The sequence below is a fragment of the Ictalurus punctatus genome, chromosome 24, assembly GCF_001660625.3.
Source record: "Ictalurus punctatus breed USDA103 chromosome 24, Coco_2.0, whole genome shotgun sequence".
NCBI lineage: Eukaryota > Metazoa > Chordata > Actinopteri > Siluriformes > Ictaluridae > Ictalurus > Ictalurus punctatus.
This window is the reverse complement of record NC_030439.2, coordinates 20,696,145-20,721,842: the sequence shown is the minus strand read 5'-3', so window position 1 is coordinate 20,721,842 and position 25,698 is coordinate 20,696,145. Positions and strand designations below refer to the sequence as shown.

General features: G+C 41.5%; 1 protein-coding gene across 1 annotated transcript in view; it reads left to right on the top strand.

Moving 5' to 3' along the window:
• The window catches only part of rims2b (regulating synaptic membrane exocytosis 2b), an 85,761-nt gene that overhangs the window by 23,032 nt on the left and 37,031 nt on the right, over positions 1 to 25,698 (top strand). The window contains exons 6-16 of the mRNA XM_053675356.1: positions 6,446 to 7,083; positions 15,375 to 15,439; positions 16,514 to 16,633; positions 17,138 to 17,237; positions 17,654 to 17,777; positions 18,342 to 18,388; positions 18,501 to 18,610; positions 19,626 to 19,673; positions 23,479 to 23,609; positions 24,068 to 24,239; positions 24,816 to 24,969. Coding sequence (XP_053531331.1) covers positions 6,446 to 7,083; positions 15,375 to 15,439; positions 16,514 to 16,633; positions 17,138 to 17,237; positions 17,654 to 17,777; positions 18,342 to 18,388; positions 18,501 to 18,610; positions 19,626 to 19,673; positions 23,479 to 23,609; positions 24,068 to 24,239; positions 24,816 to 24,969 — 1,709 coding nt within the window. The remainder of the gene's footprint in view (positions 1 to 6,445; positions 7,084 to 15,374; positions 15,440 to 16,513; positions 16,634 to 17,137; positions 17,238 to 17,653; positions 17,778 to 18,341; positions 18,389 to 18,500; positions 18,611 to 19,625; positions 19,674 to 23,478; positions 23,610 to 24,067; positions 24,240 to 24,815; positions 24,970 to 25,698) is intronic.

The window sequence follows — 25,698 nt, the reverse complement described above, 5'->3', positions numbered from 1 at the left end:
GAACATTAGAGGAGAGCGCAGGAGCAGGAGGAGGAAGAGGAGGAGAAAGAAGATGAGATGAAAATGCAATTTGACACGTTGCGACACTTTTGCAGCTCCGTTTTGTCCCGTTTTAATGCGTCCACGCCTAGGAATGTCTCGCAGACCGACTTGGTAACGAACAGCGGGTGAGTGACGCTCACACACACATGTGCGCTCGTCATCGTCTGTGCTCGAGTCGGCGAGCGATCTGCTGGAGGAACTGCAGACTCTTATATATTTAAAAGACCAAAATGGGCTGAATATCAAATCTCTCAGCAGTGGACATACACAGTGCTCTACATGAGGAGCAGATCATTATTCTGACCGTTATTTTATGCCCTTTCTGGTGCGTATTTGGGCTTTGGCCAGTAAATTTTCGACACGTCACGCTTGCGCAACGTATCATAAATAATGTCTCGTATTGGCAGCTAGGAACAGCTCCGAATTCTACCTTCAGAAATCTTTATTTTTTTTACGTTTTGAAACATTTTGGTCTCTACGGCCAACGTTTAAGTCGCTGCTGTGTATCAGACCCCTTTATGGTACATTCAGGAGTAAAAATTCAAGCAAAACCGGCCGGAAAACCAAAACTTTCATTTTAAAGCTCAGAGCTGAAGTGTCTGTAGTCAGGAGCTGAAGAGTGTGAGTGCAAACACATCGTATGTTTCTCGTAGCTGAGAACAGCGTGTGCTAGGCGCAGTGTAACGAGACTCGATACCCTCTGCTAGCCGACGCAATTCAACAACAGTCAGTGATCCAAAGCTTTGCGTTTCATTACTTTTAGTCACACGTCGCACTTTGCCGTTGTAGTTCGTGACCCCTTCCCCCCGCCCCGTTTTTTTTTTACCCTATGTTCACACTAGCAGCTGACAAGTCGCTTGTATAAATTGTAGTTTGACTCTTGTGGGTGTGGCCTGTCCATTTAAAAAAACGAGAAATGTTTGTCGCTATGTACTGCTTCGAAAATTAAACACAGATTAATTGACGCACTAATCAGCGTGAAAATCATCTCTAACGTTTGAGTCACGTGTTACGCGCTCGGCTTCGTTCTCAGATTCGATTAGCAAAGCGAGCTAACTGTACTAGCTACGCACACGCATCAGACGCACCGAGGATCCCTGTTACTTCCGTCCAAGCTTTATTTTTCTTCCTAACAAGTTGTGGCTTGGATGACATTCCCGTGATGAACCTCGAGCTGTTTAATCTTTCTGATCTTTCTAATTATCGTTACCTTCAAAGCTGTTTTCGGTGTTAGATTTGACATGTCTGCATGCTAACATTTAGCTAACGTTTCAGGTTTATTTTTTTAAGATTGAAGCCAAAACATTACTAAAGCCAGAAAGTGGCGATGGCGATTCTGCGCATCATTACTATGTTGAGTTTGAGGAGTGAGATTAGCACATCACTGACCACGTTTAGTTAAAGTTTAGTTTAGTGAACGCTCCGGTCGTGATGGGAAAACTCGTTCAGATACCCGCACAGGCTAAAGCTCTACAGGGGGAAAAAAAAACCCCAAGTCACATGACTGGAGACTTCGACTGGAACTGGAGCTGGAGCTCTTACACTGGAACTGTTTCGATGTAGAGAAGATAAAGGGAGGATTTTAAATCTGAAGACACTTGGGACGGAGCGTTGCTAAGCAGCTGCAGCGGTTTCCTGTGTGTTTTCCTTGTTTTCGTTTGAGACTCTGACCACAAATCAATACGTTTATATCACAACAAACAGCTGTCTCTGGCCACAGGATATCCAACGACAAATGGATTCTTGGGACTTGTGATGGTCCTTCTGTGTGTGTGTGTGTGTGTGTGTGTGTGTGTGTGTGTGTGTGGCAGGTTGTTGAGCTGAATTGGGAATCGTAAACGGTTTTAAAACGTATCCAGTGAAACTGTTTGTATCTCAGAGATAAATTAATAATCTAGGTGTTTTTCATATTATTTGTGGGTTGTTTTTTTCTACGCCGCACGTTAATATTATGCGAAATGTTATAATTAACTTTAACGAACCTCAGTTCGTTTATTTCTCCACACATTTCCCGTCATATCTTTATCTCCGTTCGTTGTTTTGTAATTATGCAAAATAAGTGTTAGATGTGAATAATTCATCAGCGTTAGGTAATTTATTCCCAGCGCTTTTCCTCCTCTTTAGTTAAACTACGAGCCTGTTACAGTGTGTGTGTGTGTGTGTGTGTGTGTGTGTGTGTGTGTGTGTGTGTGACCATAAAACTGAATTTGAGCTAAAGGGAGATTATTATACTGTGTAATAATTGAGTCAGAGAGTCGCATTTTCTTCCTGTCCTGTATATATTATCTATAAAGCCCACACACATTTCACTGATTGGTCCAGTCCTGCTGCCTTTGTGTTTGTGCGTGTGTGTGTGTGTGTGTGTTTGTGCGTGTGTGTGTGTTTGTGTGTGCGTGTATGTGTGTGTGTGTGTTAACCTCTACATTTCCCTGTCCTCCCTCCTCTAGCATTGATCTCTGAGCTGCTTGAGTTTCTGCTGCGTTTCTTTTCCTTTCTTTAAACCAGTCTGGACTGTGTGTGTGTGTGTGTGTGTGTGTGTGTGTGTGTTTGTGTGTGTGTGTGTGTGTGCCAAATTCTCCTAATGCCAGTCTAAACGGATCGATACACGCACGGCATGGAAACAACGCCGCAGTGCCAAAGCTGATTATTCCATCTCTACGGCAGCGATGACTCTAAACATACTCACTTTGATGTTCTGTATGTAAAGTAGGGCGTGGCCCGGCTCGGCTCGGCTGGGGTTTTATCCCCACCCCACCCCCCACCCCTACGACGTGTCCTGTATAGAAATGAGAGAGAAATGTCCTGTATATCATTTTAGAATGCAAATATTTTAAATTGAAATAGATTAAAAAAAGCCTACACTTTTACCTATATTTAAAAATATTTTATGTTAATAATTGATTGTCAATTTCTATATTTTTACTGCAGGAAGTCTGTTTGAAGAAATATAATTTAAACTCAGTGTAACAGCCAATAGCGTTCGAGATACATCATGCTACGCTTGGTAGTAGCTTAGCCGGCTAGCTAAATACGGAGAACGCTTTCGGCTCCTCAGAAAAACTAATTGCCCCCTTAAACCTAAAATCTAGTTGTGCTACCTTTAGCAGCAACCAAACTCTTCTGATAACTGGAGATCAGTCTCTCACTTACTTCTAGGATTTACTCCTACGCTTTGGATTGTTGTCTCGCTGCATGATCCAGTTGCGCTCGAGATTCAATTTACGGTCTGAAGGACATTCTCCTTTAGGATTTTCTGGTAGAGAGCAGAATTCATGTTTCCATCAATTACTGCAAGTTGCCCAGGCCCTGAAGCAGCAAAGCATTCCCACACCATCACACTGTCTCCACCATGCTTCAGCGTAGATATGATGATCTTTTTGTGGAATTCTGTGTTTGGTTTACGCCAGATGTGACGGGACTCCTGTCTTCCAAACCGTTTCACTTTCCACTCATCAGTCCACAGAACATTCTCCCAAAAGGTTTGAGGATCATCAAGGTGTGTTTTGGTGAAATTCAGACGAGTCTTAATGTTCTTCTGGGTCAGCAGTGGTTTCACCTCACCACTCTTCCATGGAGCCGTTTTCCCCCAGTGTCTCTCTGATAGTGGAGTCATGAACAGTGACCTTTATTGATGCAGGAGAGGTCTGTAGGTCCTTTGATGTTGTCCTTGGCTGTTTTGTGACTTCCTGGATGAGTCGTCGCTGTGTCCTTGGAGGAATTTTGGAAGGTCGGACACTTCTGGGAAGGTTCACTACTGTGCTGAGTTTCTCCATTAGGAGATAACGGCTCTCGCTGTGGTTCTTTGGAGTCCCAGAGCCTCTGAAATAGCTTTGTAACCCTTCCCAGACTGATGTACTTCAATCACCTTCTTCCTCATCATTTCTGGAATCTCTTTCAGCTTTGCCGTGTGTTACTGTGTAAAACCTTTTAACCAACTTCCTGCTGCTGAAAAAGTTCTATTTAAGTGTAGATGTGAGTGAACAGAGTTTGCAGTAATCGCAGAAATGAACGCAAAATCAAGCAAATATTCACAGGAGTGTGCGACTTTTCAAAATGACCGCAGATTTTCTGCAGACGTCGTCACTATGCGCGTTCGACCGAAGCCCTCCTGGATTCGCGTGCGTCGAACACGAGTACAGCTAAAAGGTCTCGTTTACCAACAAACATCGCCGCGAAAGAGCGCGCGGAACAATGTCGTGCGATCGCGATTTCTCCGATTTGAGTAGTTTTCAACAAAAAAAGAATAAAAAACTTTTTTTGAAAAAAAAAAATATATAAATGATATAAAATGAGAATAATCTCCAAAACTATTTTTTTAGTTGTATCAGTAGGTGGTGGTGTCTTCAAATACACACACACACACACACACTGCAAATCTGTCCTGGCCAGACATCCTGCATCCTTGTAGATCAAAAGCTGAATCATACACACTCCTACACACAAAATATGAGTCCTCAGTGTTAACACACACACACACACACACACACACACACACACACACTAAAATATGCTGAGTTAGTCGAGATAATAAAGTCTGACAGGACCTACGTTTGGCCTGTAATCAGCTAAGTAGCTTTAATCCTCCTTAGCAAGTCTTATTTGACCTACAGCTAAATACAGCCCTTGCTAACGGCATTAGCTTAGCTCCCACAATTCTTTGCGGCTTCGCTCGGCAGTTCCCGGCCGTCCTCGGCATCTAGAACCAGCGGTCAGCTTTCTGGCTGCGTGTGTATGCACACGTGTGTGTGTGTTCTGAGCTGGCATGGGGCCTTATTTTGTGTGTGTGTGTGTGTGTCTGAGGGGAGGAAAGATGCTAGCCTAGCATGCAAGTGCTGAGTAACTAGAGAGTGTGTATGTGCATCAGGGCGTTACCTGCATGATCTGTCAGGAGTTCTGAGAGGTTTTTTAAAAAATAATAATTTTCATAAACGTCACTGCTAATGCTAGTTGAATTTTAAGTAATGCTAAAGTTGTAATAAAATTTTTTACACAACATTGTAAAGTCAAAGATTAAGGAGAAATGTATAATCTTTACTACTAATGCTAGCTGGCTAGTGATCATGAGCTAACCTGACAGGATTTATATTACATATTTATAAATGCTCTTTACTGTTACTAAGCTAACCAGCTAACGTGACATGAGTGCTGAATTTCATTCCATATTTATGAATATATATATATATATATATATATATATATATATATATATATATATATATATATATATATATATATGAATGCATAATCTTCGTTGCTAATTCTAATTAGCGATTATAAGCTAATTTAATAGTATTTCTGAATGGATTTTCAAATAATATTCATTTTCATAATTGTCATTACTACCACTGCTGTAGCTAGCTGGCTAACACGGGCTAACCAGACTGGATTTCTCACAGGATTTCTAATCTATATTTATACGGGCCCCTAAACTTCATTGTTAATTCTAGTTAACTGGCTAACATGTGCTAACCTGAAAGATTTACAGGATTATTATTCAATATTTACAACTATTTACAATTTTCACAGCTAATGCTACTAAGCCAGCTCACATGAACTAACCTGACACGATTTCTGATAGAGCTTTTTTCCTCTATTTATAAATTTGCACATCTTCATTGCTAATTCTAATTAGCTATCATAAGCTAACCTGATAGGAATTCTGAAAGGATTTTTAAGTCATATCCAGAAATATGAAGACTCTTCACTGCTAACCCTAGATCATTTGCTAAAACAAGGTAAGCTGACTGGATTTCTCACAGGATTTTTGCTCTATAGTCATAAATGTTCATAATCCTCACTAGTAACGCTAGCTATCCGGCTAACGTGAGCTATCCTGACAGTTCTGACAGGACTTTCAGTCTTTATCATTAAATAACACTGCCACGGCTGTATTTCATTAATCTGACTCAAAATAGCGAATTAAAATGTGTTCCTTGTTGTTATTTATCGCGTGGCGTTTGAGTTCTCAGTAGCTCTTTTGCATTCTTCTTGCTGATTATTGCAGAATTTTATCTCAGAATTCATCGCACATGTGACCTTTGTTGCTATAATTTTAGCTGAATGTATAGCTAAAGGGCGAGATGCTGAGTGACCACCCATTTTTCCCACCCGCTGCGCTGGCTCATGTTAGAGCAGTGCTTATGTAACAGTCCTTATTGCCCTTTCTGGTTATAGCCCATATTATTTATTTATTTATTTATTGTTTTATTCATCTTCAGTAAGCTATTTATCCTTGTCGTGATGGATCTGGAGTCCATCCCAGGAACAGTGGGTAGGAAGCATGAAAACACCCTGGATGGGACTCGTAGAGGCAGCCGATCCCTTTATGGTCTTGCATTATTAAAAATAATGGCGCCTCTGAAAATTTATTTTGACTAACATTCAGTTTGTTTTTGATCTACAGGAGAAGAAGCCCATCGGCGTCCAGGACTCACAAAGGGGACGTCGTAGGACGATCTCAGCATGGGGACGGCGTCATACCTCGCTCTCCGTCTGACTCGAACCGCTGGCGCTACCAGGAACGCCACCGGGACGTTCAGATAGACGAGCGCGAGCTCCAGCGGCAACGCGAGGAGGAGTATCGCTCTCGGTACCGCAGCGACCCCAACCTTGCGCGGTACCCTGTTAAACCGCAGCCCTACGAGGAGCAGATGCGAATCCACGCTCAGGTTTCTAGAGCACGACACGAGCGGCGCCACAGTGACGTTTCCTTGGCTTTCACAGAGCTCGAAGAGGCTTACAACGGTTTTGACGGCCAACGCCCCACGTCAAAGCGCTCGTATTCCGTAGACAGAAGCTCGCCGGCTCTCAGGACATTCAGTAAAGCACACCGTCTGGACCCGGGCATGATGGATGGTGTGATGAGGACAGACTCGCTCAGCTCGGATCAGTCAGACTCGATGAGGCCTGTGAGGAGCCGGAGATCAGGACGGTTCAGGGCGGCGGGGAGCTTCAGCAGTTCGGAGGAGGAGATCAACACCACGCCGGAGTACACAAGCTGTGAAGATGTGGAGCTTGAGTGCGAATCCTTTGGTGAGAAAGGTAAGGGAACATGCGTTTCCTGTTGCTAGGCAGGGTTTCAATCCGCTACACAAATCCATATCTTTACTTCTTTTCCCCATACGAACTGTGTTTTAGGTTTATGCTACGTTAAAATAGTACTGTGGTTACCATGGTTCTTTTTAAAATAACACCCTTGTAGTATTTACAAGAAATGTAGCTGTGTTTTCTTTTTAAAAAGTGCTTTTTTCATGGCATTTCTTCATATGGGTGCTAAAAATTGACGTATTTGGACACATTTTACATAGAAATCACACTTTTGAATGTCTCAAGCGGCTCAGGTCTGCGTCTTACCGAGCTGATTTTTAATTCCACAGACTGGTTGTAGGCATATGGTTAAATTTTTTACGATAAAGTTTCTGTCTGCCGCGTTTTCCATAATGTAACGAAGCTCTCCTTTAGCGAACAAGATGATCAGACGATCCCTTTTTTACGTAAGGACCGTTATGAAGCGCTGACGCTGGAGACTCCTTTCATAAACGTTAAATAAGCATCTCCTTACAGTAAGTAGTGTTAAGTAAACATCTCTGTACAAGCCTCTGTGAACGAGCTGTTACTATAGAAACGATAGCGTGTTAGAACGAGCGTGTTCATATAAAGCCGCTGTTCTAGAAAATGAATCAGCACCTTCGGACCGATCGCAATCCAGTACGCGACAGCGACCTCACGCAGGTCTATAACACACGGTGTGGAAGTGAAGGCTCGCTGTTCGCTGACCCGGAGTAGACGTCAGTTGCGTGTGGTGTGTTCAGTATGTATGACATCACTGCTGAATATTTCATGCTCTGTAATTAAAGCCCAGTGCGGCAGAGAGGACTCTGAAAGCTGTGCAGATCATTACAGCATGCCATCATCTTCCACTAGGTCTGCTTGAAATGATGGCCGAAACCCGACACTGGTCCCATCCCGACATCCTGACAGTAACTGAGCGCTTCTCTGCAAAGCGAGACGTCACAGGCATTACGGCAGCACGCTTGAAGACGGGTTGAGTTGCTGTGGTCACGCACGTGATCGGTGTTGTGGTTCTGATCCGCTGTTTCAGGCCGCGGTATTGGATTGGAGCGTGTGATTATAAATGTACAGAGAAGAAGAAAAGAGCAAAATCAGGAGAAATTGGTTTTATTAATGTTTTATCATTTTTTGTTTATTTGAATTCATTTTTTCACGTTTGTGTTAAATCATAAATGTATACCATACAGGATGTATACCGTATAGTATATATATACCGCATATACCATACAGGATGTGTACCGTATAGTATATATACCGCATATACCATACAGGATGTATACCGTATAGTATATATACCGCATATACCATACAGGATGTGTACCGTATAGTGTATATATACCGCATATACCATACAGGATGTATACCGTATAGTATATATACCGCATATACCATACAGGATGTGTACCGTATAGTATATATACCGCATATACCATACAGGATGAATACCGTATAGTATATATATACCGCATATACCATACAGGATGAATACCGTATAGTATATATACCGCATATACCATACAGGATGTGTACCGTATAGTATATATATACCGCATATACCATACAGGATGAATACCGTATAGTGTACCATATTGTGTACTATGTAGTTTACAAACTACGATAAATGCTTCAATAACATACCTACAGTAAAAACTCTTCATATAACAACACCAGCGCAACGATCACCTCCACCACCACAACCATCACCTCCACCACCTCCACCACCACCACAACCATCAGCTCCACCACCTCCACCACCACCACAACCATCACCTCCACCACCTCCACCACCACCACAACCATCACCTCCACCACCACCACCACCACAACCATCACCTCCACCACATTCACAACCACCACCTCAACCACCACATCCACAGCCACCACCTCCACCACATCACCACCTCCACCACATCCACAACCACCACCAGATCCAAAAAATAGTCGATCAACACTTCACTGGTCAAAACACGAAATCCCAGAATACAAGGCTCAGACACAAATAATAACATTGGCAAGACTTCGCACTGAGTGAATGTTCACTGGCCCTAGATGTCTGGCTGAACTGGCTTTACACAGGAAGTATTTAATGGGTGATGAAAGGATTAGTTATTCTGCAGGCTTTGGGGGTGTAATGTCCTGGGAGGATATGACCATAATACAAACATTCAATAATAATAATAATAATAATAATAATAATAATAATAATAATAATAATAAAATAATAGTAAAATTGATTAATAATAATAATAATAATAATAATAATAATAATAATAATAATACATTAATAATAATAATAATAATACAGCAGCAGTTGAAAAGTAAAAATGACTGACCTGGCAACCCGGATCAACTGTAACTGTAACTCATAACGTTCCATAGAACCTAAACACTAAATGCAACAACTCCACCTGCTTCTATCCTCCTTCTATCCTCCTTCAATCTGTGAACCCACATTAACATCATATGCTTTCCTTGTCATGGTGGACAGGAAGATGTGGAATCTCTGATGAGCTTATCTCGAGAGAGTGCCAATCCGTCACGGATTAGCAGATGTCATTTGGTTTAGAGTCACGCTAAGTTGAAAAGAAACAATAAAGACAATTACCAAATAAATAATGAAACTTAATGGAGGTTTTGTTGAAGTTTTTAAACTGCACGTATAGCTGCAGTACACACTTTCAGTTTTTTTTTAAACCTGTTTATTCAATTATTTATCTATGTTTGTAATTTGTAAAGATGGATGGAAGCATGGCGGTGAGTGTGTGTGCTTTTCGAGGTAGAGACCCGGAAACTCGTGGAAACGGTGTGTGTGTGATGCGAAGTGAACATCATGTAGGACGGAGTGTTTGAGCCTCCAAGAATAAAGCCTAATCCCATTATTCTAATGCACGAAGGAGGAGGAGCGAGGAACAGAGCTGCAGAGAAAGCGAGAGAAAGTCAAAAACACGGCACGGCCTCTTTATTATCAGGTTAGGGGTCAGATTGGACGTGTAATTATGAGCGTGGGAACACAAATACGTCTGTAACGTGTATCGGGATCAGGACTGACACCAAAGCAAATCATCTTTAGTGAATTTCTGCCGAGGTTTGGAAGGAGACGGGGCCACGGAAAGCAAAGACGGATTACTGACAATATATTTGGATCAGAAGGTCCTGAAAAAACTCTCGGAATGAGGAATTGCACGCGTGAGGAATGGAGCCGGCTCACATCTGAGTGATGAGAGGAAACGTAAGGCCGCATTTCTCGTGTTTTTATTGTTAAAGGTTCATTTTAATGTTGGAAATTCTACTTCCATTGATATTTTATCTAATCAGCTGCGAAGGTTTTTGAAGGTAAACGTTCATTTTGAAACTGATGCATGCGACACGTTCCAAAAAAGTTGGGACAGGGGAAATTTAGGACTAATAGCGATGCGATGAGTTGAAATAAGAAGGTGATGTGAAACACGTGAGGCGATCGTCTAATCATAGTATATAAGGAGTTTCCAAAAAAGGTCTAGAAGGTCTAGTCCTTCAAGAGCAAGGCTGGGTCGAGGCTCGCCGATCTGCCAACAGATGCGTCAGAGAATAATCCAACACTTTGAGAAGAACATTCCCCAAAGACACATCGGTAGATTTTTACCATTTCACTTCTACAGTGCACAATATAATTAAAAGATTCAAGGAATATTGCCAAATCTTCTGAATGCGCGTGATCTCCGATCCCTCAGACATCACTGTCTTAAAAACCGTCATGAGTCTGTAACGGAGATCCTGACACGGGCTCGGGAATACTTTGGTAAACCTTTGTCAGCGACACCATTCGCCGCTGCATCCACAGATGCAAGTTAAGGCTTTACTTTGCAAAGCAGAAGCCATACGTCAACACTGTCCAGAAGCTCTGCCCACTTCTCTGGGCTCGGTCTCATCTGAGATGGACAGTAGCATAGTGGAATCATGTTTTGTGGTCCGACGAGTCGACGTTTCATATAGTTTTTGGATAAAATAGTGTCGTGTTCTCCGGGCCAAAGAGGAACAGGACCGTCCGAGCTGTTATCAGCATCAGGTCCAAAAGCCAGCGTCTGTCATGGTATGGGGGTGTCAGTGCCCATGGTATGGGGGCATGTCAGTGTCCATGGTATGGGGGCGTGTGAGTGCCCATGGTATGGGGGCGTGTCAGTGTCCATGGTATGGGGGCGTGTCAGTGTCCATGGTATGGAGGCGTGTCAGTGCCCATGGTATGGGGGCGTGTCAGTGCCCATGGTATGGGGGCGTGTCAGTGTCCATGGTATGGGGGCGTGTCAGTGCCCATGGTATGGGGGCGTGTCAATGTTCATGGTATGGGGGCGTGTCAGTGTCCATGGTATGGGGGCGTGTCAGTGCCCATGGTATGGGGGCGTGTCAGTATCCATGGTATGGGGGCGTGTAAATGTTCATGGTATGGGGACGTGTCAATGTCCATGGTATGGGGGCGTGTCAGTATCCATGGTATGGTGGTGTGTCAGTATCCATGGTATGGTGGTGTGTCAGTATCCATGGTATGGTGGTGTGTCAGTATCCATGGTATGGGGGCGTGTCAATACCCATGGTATGGGGGCGTGCCAGTATCCATGGTATGGGGACGTGTCAGTATCCATGGTATAGGGGTGTGTCAGTGTTAATGCAGAAGGATATGTACACATTTTGGAGCGACATACGCTGCCATCCAGAGCAGGACAACGCTAAACCACATTCTGCCCGGATTACCAGCGCATGGTTGTGTAAGCAGTGTGCAGGTGTTAGCATGGCCTGCTGGAGTCCTGACCTACAGCTGAAGAAATGTATAATGGATGAATGTGGAAAATTCCACTTGCTAAACTTAACCAAGAGGTGTCTTCACTCAGCATCCAAACGCTTAATAAGTGTTATTTAAAGAAAAGGTGACGTTACAGAGCGCTAAACAGTCGACTGTCCCAACTTTTTTGGAGTGTGTTGCAGTCATCAGATTTTAATGAGTGTATATTTTCAAAAATAAATTAAAATTCACAAAGTAAAACATCAAATAACGTGTTAATGTGTTTTCAGTTAAAGTACAGGGTGAACTGAATTTTCAGCGGACTCTTTTTGTTTGTTTTTTTGCATTTTCCATACTGTCCCAACTTTTTCGGAATTGGGGTTGTAAACGTACGTTCCCGTACATATCACATTCATGAAGTGGATCTTTTAAACGTTAAATAAAAAAACAAAAACAAAACCTGGACCTAGATCATATTTGTAAGGAATATAACAGCGTGTCATGTTGTTACGATGTGGTGTGATGAAGGAGTTACTGTTACTATGGCGACGTTGATTATTTTCCTATAACAGCACATCCTTATGTGTTTTATTCCTCTTACAGCACAGCTGTTTGCTGACGATTTCTCCATAGACATGTTAAAAACGTGTGTAATCGTTGATCTGGTGAAGTTTTCTGTAAGGAGAAAAGTGTTTATGGAACGTTTGTGGAAGGAGTCTCCAGCGTCAGTGCTTTGGAACAGTCCGCGGTAAAGCTTTAGCGTTACGGTTTCGGAGATCTACAGGACAGAGGCGTTTTCAGTTTCTCGGTAACATGACAAATTGCCGTTTTTTGAAGTTTTGAGAGATGCTGGTGAGGGAAGGACTGTTTGTAGCTGCTATAACGTAAGTGACAACAGGAACTCACTCAAACATTAATATAAACGGATAAAAAACTGGTAATGGTTGGAAAGTTCCTGTGGTTTAAGAGGAATAAAACGCTTGAGGACGAGCTGTAACAGGAAAAGACTCAACTTCACGGTGGTAACAGTGACTCCGCTTCGTCACGCTCCGTATTTTACCGTAACGGCACGGTGCTCTTGCGAGGTTAAGATTAAGACAGGAACTTCACGAAGAGAGAGAAATATGTGCTAGTATGAGGCTGAATGTATTTGAAATAAGCAACAGACGGAAGGAGTCCGCGGACGGAGTAGGTTAACGAGGACAGGAAGAACCTGACCGAACAAGCCTGGATGAGGAGCAGGATAAAGTCTGCTCGGTAAAACAGGACAAATCAGTGTGAGGAATCATGCGAGTCACAAGTCTGCCATGAACACGGGACGGAAAACTCAGCCAGTGCGATGACGAGCCTTCAGTCTTTATTATTATTATTATTATTATTATTATTATTATTATTATTATTCAGCACACAGAGATGTTGAGGCTCTCAGCACCTCTCCCTCTGAGTGTGTAGCTCTATCGTGTGTTTATTGGCACCTGATCTTGATGTGATAGGGAAGAGGCTCAGAGTACAGACAGCTGGGCACCGGTCACTCCGTCGCATCGATAAAGTGTAAAAATCAAGATAAATAAGGTCCAGAACAGAGCGTGAAATCTGAAGTGTTCCGGATCAAGCCCTAGCCCACGCTAACGCCGTTAAATCTGAAACCACATCATTTCTAATCTGTTTGGCCTCTCCGTTTACTCCTGAACTCTAAAACCGTCGTCTAGGATCTGCACGCCAAAGCCAATGCATATGAAAACACGGGTTTGTGTAACTTTTTAGCTTTTTTTTTGTTTTTTTTAATATCCTGGTTTGTATGATTGACACCGACAACGCCACGATTCCAAGATGGCGGAATTGCCAAGGAGCAGTTTTCTTTATCGGGTATTTTATTCTCACATTTGACTTCTTTGTATCATAAATAAGAGACACTGTGGCAAGTTAAAAAAAAAAGTGAGTTTTTTTTTAATGTCCGTGTTGCCAAAACGAACAAAAAAACGATGTAAATGACAGAAAGGTCGTAGGCGAGAGATCCGGCGCGTTTCCCGTTTTCGATCATTTCTGCATTTTCATTATGGGAAGACGTACGTTTTAGGGAGTAGACTACAAGTGAAAATGTGTCAGAAACATAAAATAGATTAGATTAAAAGATTAAATGAATAGCTACTGTAGGTTAGATTAAAAGTAGATTAGATTAAAAGACAGATTAAAAGTGCAAAGGGAAGACTTTAAGCTTTATTCCAAACTTTATGGACGCAAAACGTTTGTACTGAAAATAAATGATACAAAAGTATACTGAATAACATCAAATGTTCAGTCTCCACCTTCCAGCCTTAGGCCACGCCCCTGCGTGAGTCTGATGCTGGCGTGGAGTGATATTGTTTCCAGATGGAGCTCTGACAGTTTGTGTGTTCTGCGTGTTTGAACTTTGACCTGTGAATGCATCGAGCTGAGTTCGTGAGCCGGTGGAAAACAAGATGGCGGTGCTGTGGTTTCTTTGGTCGGCAAAAGTGCAGGGTAGAATTCGCCGTTTATCGTGTATGCTGTTAGGGTCGTAGTCAGAGTTGAGTAACGTGTATGTGGTGAGGATTTAATAGTGAAATTGTGCACATGGGTTTCAGACCTCAGACGTAACTGTGGACTTCGGCGCTGTGCAGAAGTCGTGCAAGAGTTTCACATATGACGCTGACAGATAAGAATTAAAGTAGATGAAAGTAAATAACACGTCATATTTACATTTATGTGGCAGACACCGTTATCCAGAGCGACTTACATTTATAAAACTGAGCACAGAGGGTTAAGGGCCTCACTCAAGGGCCCGTCAGTGGTAGCTCGGCAGTGCTGGGGCTCGAACTCCTGACCTTCTGACCTTCTGATATTTGTTCTTCTGAATTTTCTTCTGAAAATCCCTTTCTTGCAATAACATCATCGAGCCTGAGACTCACCGACATCAACAAACTGTTGGTTTCTTCTTTCGTGATGCTTTTCCAGGCTTTTACTGCAGCCTCTTTGTTTGTTTCGTGGCGTTTCTCCCTTCGGTCTCCTCTCCAGGAGATGAAATGCTGCTCATTTGGGTTAAAATCTGGTGATAAAACAGTGCGCTCCCTCACACCTGATCGTCATCCCATCGACCGAACACACCTGATCGAATTTCACCTTCAACCGAACTGCCCAGCCTAGACGTTCACATACTTTTGCCACTCGATCTTACATCCAGTATGTAAAATATCGGATCGTTTTCCTCGATAAATAAACGATCGGTGTGATATTTTTCTCCGGTTCGTTTCATCGGGTTCTCTTCGTCTACTTTTGTGTGAAAGTCTGATGACGTGTTAGGTCATATTTATGCAGAAATGTCGAAAATACTAAAGGGTTCACAAACTTTCAAGCACCGCTGTGTGGGTGTATTATGTGTATATAATGTGTGTGTGAGGCTCATCTTGTATATTCCCGGTGTGTGTGTGTGTGTGTGTGTGTGTGTGTGTGTGTGTGTGTGTGTGTGTGTGTGTGTGTGTTTTATCCGCAGGAGATATGGACGGCCACTGGTGGGATTATGCGTCTTGGCATAACGAGTCCTCGCCAATGTCTATGGTGAGGCGTCCAATCATCTGTCCTCACGTCCCCCCATCGCTCTTATTCACCTCTCTGCAAGTTTTCATTTCTTCTTCTCCTCTTCTATCGTCACTCTTTTTTAAACGAGAGGGCTTTAATGAGTTTGTCCCACCGGAGAAACCTCTATAGGTAGAACCCTGCACCCGAGTCTGTCTATCACAGAGCGTTCCTGAAAGCTAAGAACCCTTAAGACTTTTTTTTTGTGTGAGGAACCCTTTATTTTATTTAAAGAGTGACTCCCGGGATGTCAGTCATTACCTCGATGTCTCCTCGTTTCTCCGGCCACTGATGTCCCTCGTCTCTCTGCAAGTTTTCAGCGCACGATATATCGGCATGACGATGCGTCATTTATATGACAACGACAACAATCTAGAATCATCAAAGAAAATCTTATTTCCATGTCTCATAAATCTGATACGAGACGTTTGAAATTAAAGAGGAGGAAATCTGAGAAAGTCGCATCTACTTTCAGGATTTACTGTCAGGGGGCGTGTCCATGTTTATTTGAGTAAGACCCCGCCCTCGTTTGAAGAAGCTGCTTTAGTGTAGACTGAATAATGATTCCTTAATTGTTATAAAAAGGAAGGAAAGAAGAGTAAACCCATAAAAAAACAAATACAAATTATTACACAATAAACAAATTATTCGTTCTATTTTATATCGAGAGTAAACTCTTTAACTGCGTGCATTCCTCCTTCCTGTAAAGCTCTCTCTCTCTCTCTCTCTCTCTCTCTGTTTTTCTTTTCTCTTTAACACACTTGTGTCGTTTTGTTTCAGCTCTTCTCTTTTTCATGTCACGTTTTTTCCTCTTCTTTTTGTTTTACTCTCAACGCTGGCTGTAAATGTACCACATGACATGCGGTGTTTATATATATATTCTAGTATAGTGTATATTACGTTGTTATTAGAATGTTCTTATCATCCAAAAGACGACAAAAAGCAGAGCTTGAATTTGAATGTTTTTACTTCAAAATGCTACGAGTTCTGAGATTGAAAGAAAATATATAATCATTTTTTTTTTTTCAAAAGTGGTGTCGTGCTTTAACTCTGCAGCACCCGGTGACGTGGCAGCCGTCCAAAGACGGAGATCGGTTAATCGGGCGGATTTTGCTGAACAAGCGGATGAAGGACGGCACGGTGCCCCGAGACACGGGCGCTCTGCTGGGCCTCAAGGTAACGGCTAACAGTTCACGCTTATCTCCTGATCGTTTCCCAACCTGCTGTTATGTTCTGAAATAATCACATCAGACTGTTTCAGTGAAATCTCTACAGTTTGGTCATGATTTATTCCACATTAATTTCACATTTAGCTAGATTGCTTGCTAGCTGATATGATATGAGATATGATACAGATGATAGAAATGATAGATATGTTCACGAAGCCGTGTTAACTGGTTGGTAGTGCACCTGTACCTCAGTGTTAATGATGAAGTGTTAAGAGTGTGTTGTTGGAGAGGGTGTTGTTGGAGAGTGTGTTACTGTGGAGTGTGTTGTTGGAGAGTGTGTTGTTGGAGAGTGTGTTGTTGGAGAGTGTGTTACTGTGCAGTGTGTTGTTGGAGAGTGTGTTGTTGGAGAGTGTAACATTGGAGAGTGTGTTATTATTTTACACCCCGTGCTGGACGTGTTTATCAGTAATGGCGTCTTATTTCGGAAAAGTAATGTTGTTTTGTGCCTCAGGTGGTTGGAGGGAAAATGACTGAATCTGGTCAGCTTTGTGCTTTTATTACCAAAGTGAAAAGAGGAAGCTTAGCGGATACAGTCGGCCATCTCCGACCAGGTGCACACACACACACACACACACACACACACACACACACACACACACACACACACACAAATTTTAAGTGAGAGGACTTTACAGGAAGTTCACAAATTAACAAATTGTCTTTTGTCCTGTCTCTCTATCTCTGTCTGATTGCCTCTCTCTCTCTCTCTCTCTCTCTCTCTCTCTCTCTCTCTCTCTCTCTCTGTCCCCCCCTCTCTGTCTCTCTCTCTCTCTCTCTCTCTCTCTCTCTCTCTCTCTCTGTCCCCCCCTCTCTGTCTCTCTCTCTCTCTCTCTCTCTCTCTCTCTCTCTCTCTCTCTGTCCCCCCTCTCTGTCTCTCTCTCTATCTCTCTCTGTCTCTCTCTCTCTCTCTCCCTCCCCCCCGTCTCTCTGTCTGTCTGCACCCCCCACCCCCCCCTTCTGTCTGCAGGTGACCAGGTTCTCGAGTGGAACGGCAGAGTTCTTCAGGGAGCCACGTTTAAAGAAGTTTATAACATTATTCTCGAGTCCAAACCTGAGCCGCAGGTCGAGCTCCTGGTCTCGCGGCCCATCGGGTGAGTGCTGAGTGCTGTATTATTCATTTACTATACTACTGTCTTGAACTTCCCTGTTATCGTGTACTCCTCTATTATATTCATGTACTCCATGCTATAATATATTCCTTCAATAATATAACATGGGTCTTTATTCAATATTCTCCTGTAGTATACTAATAAATCCCTGTATTATAAACATATACAATACTCCTGTGTTATAAAAACATATATATATATATATACATACAGTAAATATATTTCCAATGAGGTTTTCACATGAAATTTTCACCAGACGTCAGTATTAACTGAAGAAATCTGGAAATATAAAGAATTCACAACATTAAAGTCCAGAAATAAAGTTATGTGTAATAAAGTGGAATGACACGGGAAAAAAGTATTAAATATTAAAAGTCCAATACTTATTTCCCCCACTGTATATAATAGTACTTATGTAATATAATCATGCATGTATAATAATAACAACAACAACAACAACAACAACAATAATAATAATAATAATAATAATAATAATAATAAAAGGTTATTGTAATATTTTACCCTTCTAATACTTTACTTTTGCAGTGACGTACCCAGAATCCCCGAGAGCACACATGGACAGCTTGAATCCAGTGAGTTTTACCATCGAATATGTTTGCAGTCCAGGAATCTGGCATTAATACAATAGGAAGTGTAAAGTAGCCGTGCTAATCTTAACCTCACACTTTTCCATCCCGCTCACAGGTTCAAGTTCATTTGAATCGCAGAAGATGGGTCCAGCCATTTCCGTCACGTCTCCTATGAGTCCCGGCGTCCTTCGTGATGCTCCACAGCATCTGTCCGGACAACTTTCAGTGAGTTCCCAGCATGCTAAACTCATCTACATGTCAGTTACACTTTACGTGCCATTTGTCATGATTCGGATTAGTTTTTACATGTTTTTTTTAATGATTATTTTTAAATGATTACAATATCCTGGCATTTTATATTCCTTTGTCTAACACATTGCTAATATTTAAACAGGTTTGAACTGGCCCAAACTGAAATGTACCCAGTGTAATGTTATTCAGAACGGATAAGATCGGCGTTTATAACACGTGCTTTGAATGTAAATTCAAAACTTGCAAAAATTCAAAAATAAATCGTTGCTGCAAATTTATGCTGGAACGTAGTTCTCGTGTTCTACGTCTCTGCTCTGCTGCGCTTCCTCATGGGTTTATTTATTCATTATTTTTATTTGGAATGAGGGAGATTTAATCTAAAAAAAAAAATTAAGCTTATTTAAAAAAAAAAAAAGATTTTTATATAACTGAAATGAAAATGTGCATTTTATCATTAATAAAGGCGCTACGCCACACTGTAGACGTTCATATCTGAATAACAACAAGCATAATATTATAGTAATATTAATGATTATTAATAATATTAGTGTCGCATTATAGAATAAAGTATTGTAGTGTTATAAAGTGAAGCGTTTCAAAAATTATGCAAAATAAAAGTGCTAAACGTCAGCGTGTAGTTTCTTGTTGTGTTTCATTTAAACAGGAAGTAAATGTTGTCCATTCTCTTGGTAACGTGAAGACTAGAGCTAGCGCAGTGTTGCTGTTATGAAGTTAAAGTATTTAACACGAAATAATATTAAAAGTTGACTGTGAAGACAAATCATCCAACAATGTACACAAATCCTCCACTTACAGTTCACCTGCCAAAATGTTGTTCCTGTGACGTCTCCTGTATGAATCACGGTCTGTTGAAATGATTGAAATTGAGGCTAAATCTCCTCTCAGCTGTGTGTTTTTGATTTAAAAGCATTTGGTTTAGTTTTATGGCATTTTTTTTTTCTTTTCTTTGTTAATTTTGCTTACCCAGAGTCCATGCCTTAATAGAAGAACCACGCCTTTTGTCCCTAGGGTCCAGGTAACGGCACCGGTCTGACTGATACACACAATTTTCTCTCTGACTCCTTTCTCTTCCTCTCTACGATATTTGGAAAATGCATATCAGGAAAATGGCAGCATTTCAAATCTCTGATCTTCATTTCCCTTTGTTTGAGTTTCCTTTTGTTACTGCTAGCTCATATCCATAAAAGTTTTTATTCCACCCCACACCTAATATTATCATTATTAACATATTAAACTCCATCTTGCTGAGGGTCTGGAAGAGCCTGCATGATTTGCTGACCTGCACTGAGGAGTTTAAAGAGACAAACACCATGTTTTCCCCCCTGATTTTAATGTTTGATGATTTTCATATTAGGATGTTAATTCTCTACTAAAGTCTCTTTAAATGGTTTGATGGATTCAAAATTGCCATGGGACATAAACTTTTTATTTTCATTGCAACTTGAAACAGGATTTTTCCTGTTAATGAGGCAAACACGACCATGGTTTCAGGTCTGTAAGATACTACAGTATTTTCTGCATTATAAAACATTGCCATATTTTCTGGACTATACGATATTACCAGATTTTACTACAATATAAAATACTCCCTTATTCTCAGGACTGTAAGATACTATCTTGTTTTCTGCACTGTGAGCTCCTACCTTATATTCTGGACTATAAGATACTGTCTCATTAACTTCAATAAGAGTTACCATGCACAAATTTCAGGACGATAAGATACTACAGAATTTTCTGCACTATAGGATACTACCTTTTATTTATCACTCTAAATTGCTACCATATTTCAAGGACTATAAAATACTACCTTATTCTCAGAACTATAAGACACTACCTTATTCTCAGGCCTATAAGATCCTACCTTATTCTCAGGGCTATAAGACACTACCTTATTCTCAGGCCTATAAGATCCTACCTTATTCTCAGGGCTATAAGATACTACCTTATTCTCAGAACTATAAGACACTACCTTATTTTCAGGACTATAAGATACTACCTTATTCTCAGAACTATATGATACTACCTTATTCTCAGGACTATAAGATCCTACCTTATTCTCAGGGCTATAAGATACTACCTTATTCTCAGAACTATAAGACACTACCTTATTTTCAGGACTATAAGATACTACCTTATTCTCAGAACTATATGATCCTACCTTATTCTCAGAACTATAAGATTATACCTTATTCTCAGACCTGTAAGATCCTACCTTATTCTCGGGACTATAAGATCCTACCTTATTCTCAGGACTATAAGATCCTACCTTATTCTCGGGACTATAAGATCCTACCTTATTCTCAGGACTATAAGATCCTACCTTATTCTCAGGACTATAAGATACTACCACATTTTCAAGGCTGTCACTGCAGCAACATACAACTACATATATTATATATTTTTTACTTTGTTTATTTTATAGTACATAAATATAAAAATTCAAACTAAACTTCACACACTTCAATAAATAAACATTTATTGAACATTAAGCGTTGATCATTTATCACTGGCCGCAGTGCTACTCATAGTCCAGAAAATAATGTATATCAAATTTTTGAAATGCACCTTAAAGTACACACACTTTATATTGTGTTGAGACGGCATGCTATTTTAATGTAAGAGAAAACTCCATTTTCCACGTTGCAATGAGAAGATTGCTGTAAAGTCCCATTTTTCAACATGAAATTGCATTTTCCAATGAAGACCTGGCTGTAGCTCCAGAGCCCAAAGATGAACTGAACAAATTGTACCAGCAGAAATGAAACGTCTCTTTTATAACAACATTATTTCATTCGAAGTCACTATTTACAGACTCTTACATGCAAACACGACTGCAGCCTGTTTCTCCAAACGAGCACATTCATTTTATTACAATAAGTCTGGTCTGTGAAACTCCTGATGTTACTGTCAGAATTTGCTCACATGGAAGAGCAATTTGCTTTGATTTGATTGAGTAGTCAAATCAGTACAGAAATCAAATGGTACAATTTGTTTGCACTGAATTTCCTCCCCCTTGACTCACGTTTGAAGCAGCCTGGATTGCTCTAGTTTGTACAGAATGCATTCTCTTGCTTTGCTGCATGCATTCCTTCTGGACTATTTTTAGATCATTGTTCGCTTTATAGATTTATAGAGCCACGTTTCTTTTAGCTTTAGCGATCCGTTTCAAAGGATGGGCAAATTCTGCGAAGTCTCAGAATTTCTCGAATCAGAATGCCTCACAGATGTTTGCTCAACTTCAGAAACTTCCTTGCCTTTTGGTTTTTTGCCCCTTCTTTAAAATTCCTTATTTCTTTCTGTAGCTGTAAGTCTGTAGTTTACTCATAGTGAGCGTATGAGTAAATTAAGCAGGAATGAATTGTTAAGACTTCCGAAGCTCTTTCCAAATGTCGGTTCTCAAAAAAAAGAGGATTGTTCGTGCATCTTATTCAAAAATTTTGTCTTTTTTTTTTCCCCGAGTTCTCTTTTATTTTGAGCCTTTCCTTTTTGGCAGTTTTGTTTTCATGCCTTTGAGTTGGATTGTCAGGCTCTAGGTGTTAGAGTGAGTTCAGGTCTCCATATTGGGTCTGTGGAAAGACTGATTTATGAAATATATCACCGGAATATTTTGCTAGCTCACTGTTTTCCACTTCTGTGCCTTGAGTCCCCGTGTACTGCGCACTTTACTGTATTCTTTTTATTAAATCACGTCAGCTTATTAATGAGAATGACAGCTGTGTCAGAGTGGAGTGTTTCCCACTACTTCTCCTTTAACGCTGATTTTGGTGGAAGTTAGCCGGAGCTAGCTGTTTTAAGATTTAAAATTCAAATATAAGCACTCCCTCCAAAGCCAGGCCTCAAAACGGACGCCGCATGCCAGTGCAAGAAGCGGAGCATTCTGAATTGACGTGCCAGTAGAGATGTATTTTTACCCTGATTGGTCAAGGCAGGGGTGGGACAGGTGGGACCCCACACCCCACCCCACGGCCTGTCTAATCCAGCCCACCAAATGAGTTTAGAATCCGTGTACTAAGTTAAAATGGTCTTGTGGTCTGTAATTGATGTGAAATAATTGAAAAAAGAGCTAGACTCGGTTATCCCACGAGGGGGTCGGAATAGAGCAATAAATAAATAAATTCAGGGTCATAAACTCAGCTAGCTAAACTGTAACCATGCCTCTTACAGAAGAAAAGTGGACAGGGACTTGTTTATTCACGGAAACAAGTGGAAAATCAGTGTGTTTAACTTCACTGGTCAAAGGCCGTAGCGGTGATGATCGAGTAGCATATTCGACTCAGCATGTATCCCAAGGGGAAACAGACACCAGAGCCTTTTCGATCACCAACTGGAGAAATTGCCAACGTCTCCTGTTCTGGACCTTTTAATATTTTTCTGTTCTAATCCATCTATTTTATTCGTGTTAGGAAAATAGTACGTGCAGTTCAAGGTGACTCAAGGAACATAACTGGGGAATTTACTGTAGGAGTAGATGGATGGAACTTTCTAGAAAATCTTCATCTAGAAAAGCTCAAGAAGTCTCCTTGTGAAATTTCCAATCATTAAACTCCTAGATCCTTGCACTGTATTTCTTAAAAAATAAACTTAAAAAATCTTAGTACATGTAGGTAGTGTTAGGATGAACATCTCCACCTGCATTACAGTCTAGTTTACTATCCTAGGAAAATAAAGAGATAATAGTGCCTATAGTAAAATAGTTCCGTGTGTGTATTTAGGATCTGTAACTGCTTTTAGAAAGCCACGGTATGCATGCAGGGAATTATCTGGGAGGTGAGCAAGTCCTGCCTCTAAGACGTGCTAATTCACCTCTGCTCTCTTTAAAGGTTAAGCTGTGGTACGACAAAGTGGGACACCAACTCATCGTCACCATTTTGGGCGCCAAAGACCTGCTCGCTCGAGAGGATGGCCGTCCCAGGAACCCCTACGTCAAAATTTACTTCCTTCCTGACAGAAGGTGCAAAGAGTTCCTGGGCTCCTGTCCCAGGAATTTGTCGCGTTATATTTGTAGCAATATATTTATGCTAAAATACCATTTATATCTTCTCTTCATCTCAGCGATCAATATGGACAGTGGTCCAGTCGCAGGGCTTATTGAAGCAAATCCGAATCGCAAATGTTATCCGTAATGTGTAGTAAATATCCAGCGCAATGTTACACAAGGGAAACGGGTTCAAGGCAGGAAACCCAAAATCCGAAAACCATGGACTCACTGGAAACAAGACAAACGAAGGAGTTTAAACATGCTGAATCTGGAAATAATAAACAGATGAACAGGACAACATGTTCCTTTCCTCTCCTACTGTTTTTAATCCTTATATAACTGGAGAAGTCAGTAGAAATGAACAGCAGCATGGATATGATGTTTTGCACTTTAAGATGTTAAACTGTATCCATGTTTTAATTCCCGTTCAGTGATAAAAGCAAGAGAAGGACGAAAACAGTGAAGAAGTCGCTAGAACCTAAGTGGACCCAGACGTTCATGTACTCGCCCGTGCACAGGCGTGAGTTCAGGGAGCGAATGCTGGAGATCACGCTGTGGGACCAGGCACGGGTTCGAGAGGAGGAGAGCGAGTTCCTTGGAGAGGTGAGTAGAGGGTAAGGGACTGGTATGAGGGTCGGGTATAAGGGTATAAGGGTAAGGGTAAGGTCTGAGGGAAGGGTATAAAGGTAGGGAATGAGGGTACTGTATAAGGATAAGCTATAGGAAAGGATACACAAATGAAGTGTAAGTGTAGGGTGTAAGGGTACAGTATGAGAGTACAGTATGAGCATTTGGTCTGAGCCATTAAGTTATGGTATGAAGGTAGACAGTATGGGGACAGTATGAGGGTATGGAATAAGAGTAGTAAGGTACAGTACGAAGGTAGGGTATGAGGACAGTATAATAGACTGTATGGGGACCGTATGAGGGTATAGAAAGAGGATAGTGTATGAGGATACTGTATGAGGGTATGGTATAGACATATGCTATGAGGGTGGGGTATGAGGGTACACTTCAGGGTATGGCATCAGGTATAGGGTATGAAGGTTCAGTAGGATGATACATTATGAGAGTGTGATATGAAGGTATGGTAAGAGAGTATGTTATAATGGTATGTATGAGGGATCTGATGAAAGGAGTGACAGGACACATGGTGTAAATGGTTGCGTGTGTGTGTAGATTTTAATAGAGCTGGAGACGGCCCTGCTGGACGATCAGCCTCACTGGTATAAACTCCAGACGCATGACGTTTCCTCCATGCCGCTGCCGAACCCTTCACCGTACCTGCAGAGACGCTTCGTACAGGGAGAGAGTCCGACACGGAGACTACAGAGTACGCACACACAACACTCCCAAACACACACACACACACACACACACACACACACACACAAACCATAAAAATAATCACCTAGAGGGACGCACACTGTATACACACATATCGACTGCACTGACGTGATCTCCCAATACGTGATTGGTGCTTTACTTCACGAATGTCGTTCTGATTTCTTTGTAGCTCACTCCAGTGGTGTTTGTGTTTGCTAATGCATGTGTTATTTATGTGTTTTATTTCCTGTAAAACTTTCTTTATCAACACACTGACTCACTCGCAGATAAAGGCTCGTATTATCACGGCCCAGGTAACGCAACACTGTTACTGAGTTCAGCTCGCATGTGATCCATCCCCTCTTTCTCTCTTTCTCACTCTTTCCTTCTCTCTCTCAGCCACCATGTTCTCCAGCAGCTCGCTCTGGTTTACTACAGCTTGCAGTGTGTGTGTGTTGAACTAACACAGGCTTTGTAAAGTAGAGCTGCTGTTCCCACATAAAGCTTATACTGTCACTTGCCTAAATAGATGTGTGTGTGTGTGTGTGTGTGTGTGTGTGTGTTTCCCGCGAACACTCCCCAAGCCTGACGCACTGTCCATGATACTGCTTGTGAATGACATTTGGCCTGACCGATATATCACATGGATTTTATCGCCGATATTAAAGTTCCACTGAGTTATCGGTATCGGTGGAATCGATGCTGTTATAGTCGCAGTAATGCGTTTTTAAACGTT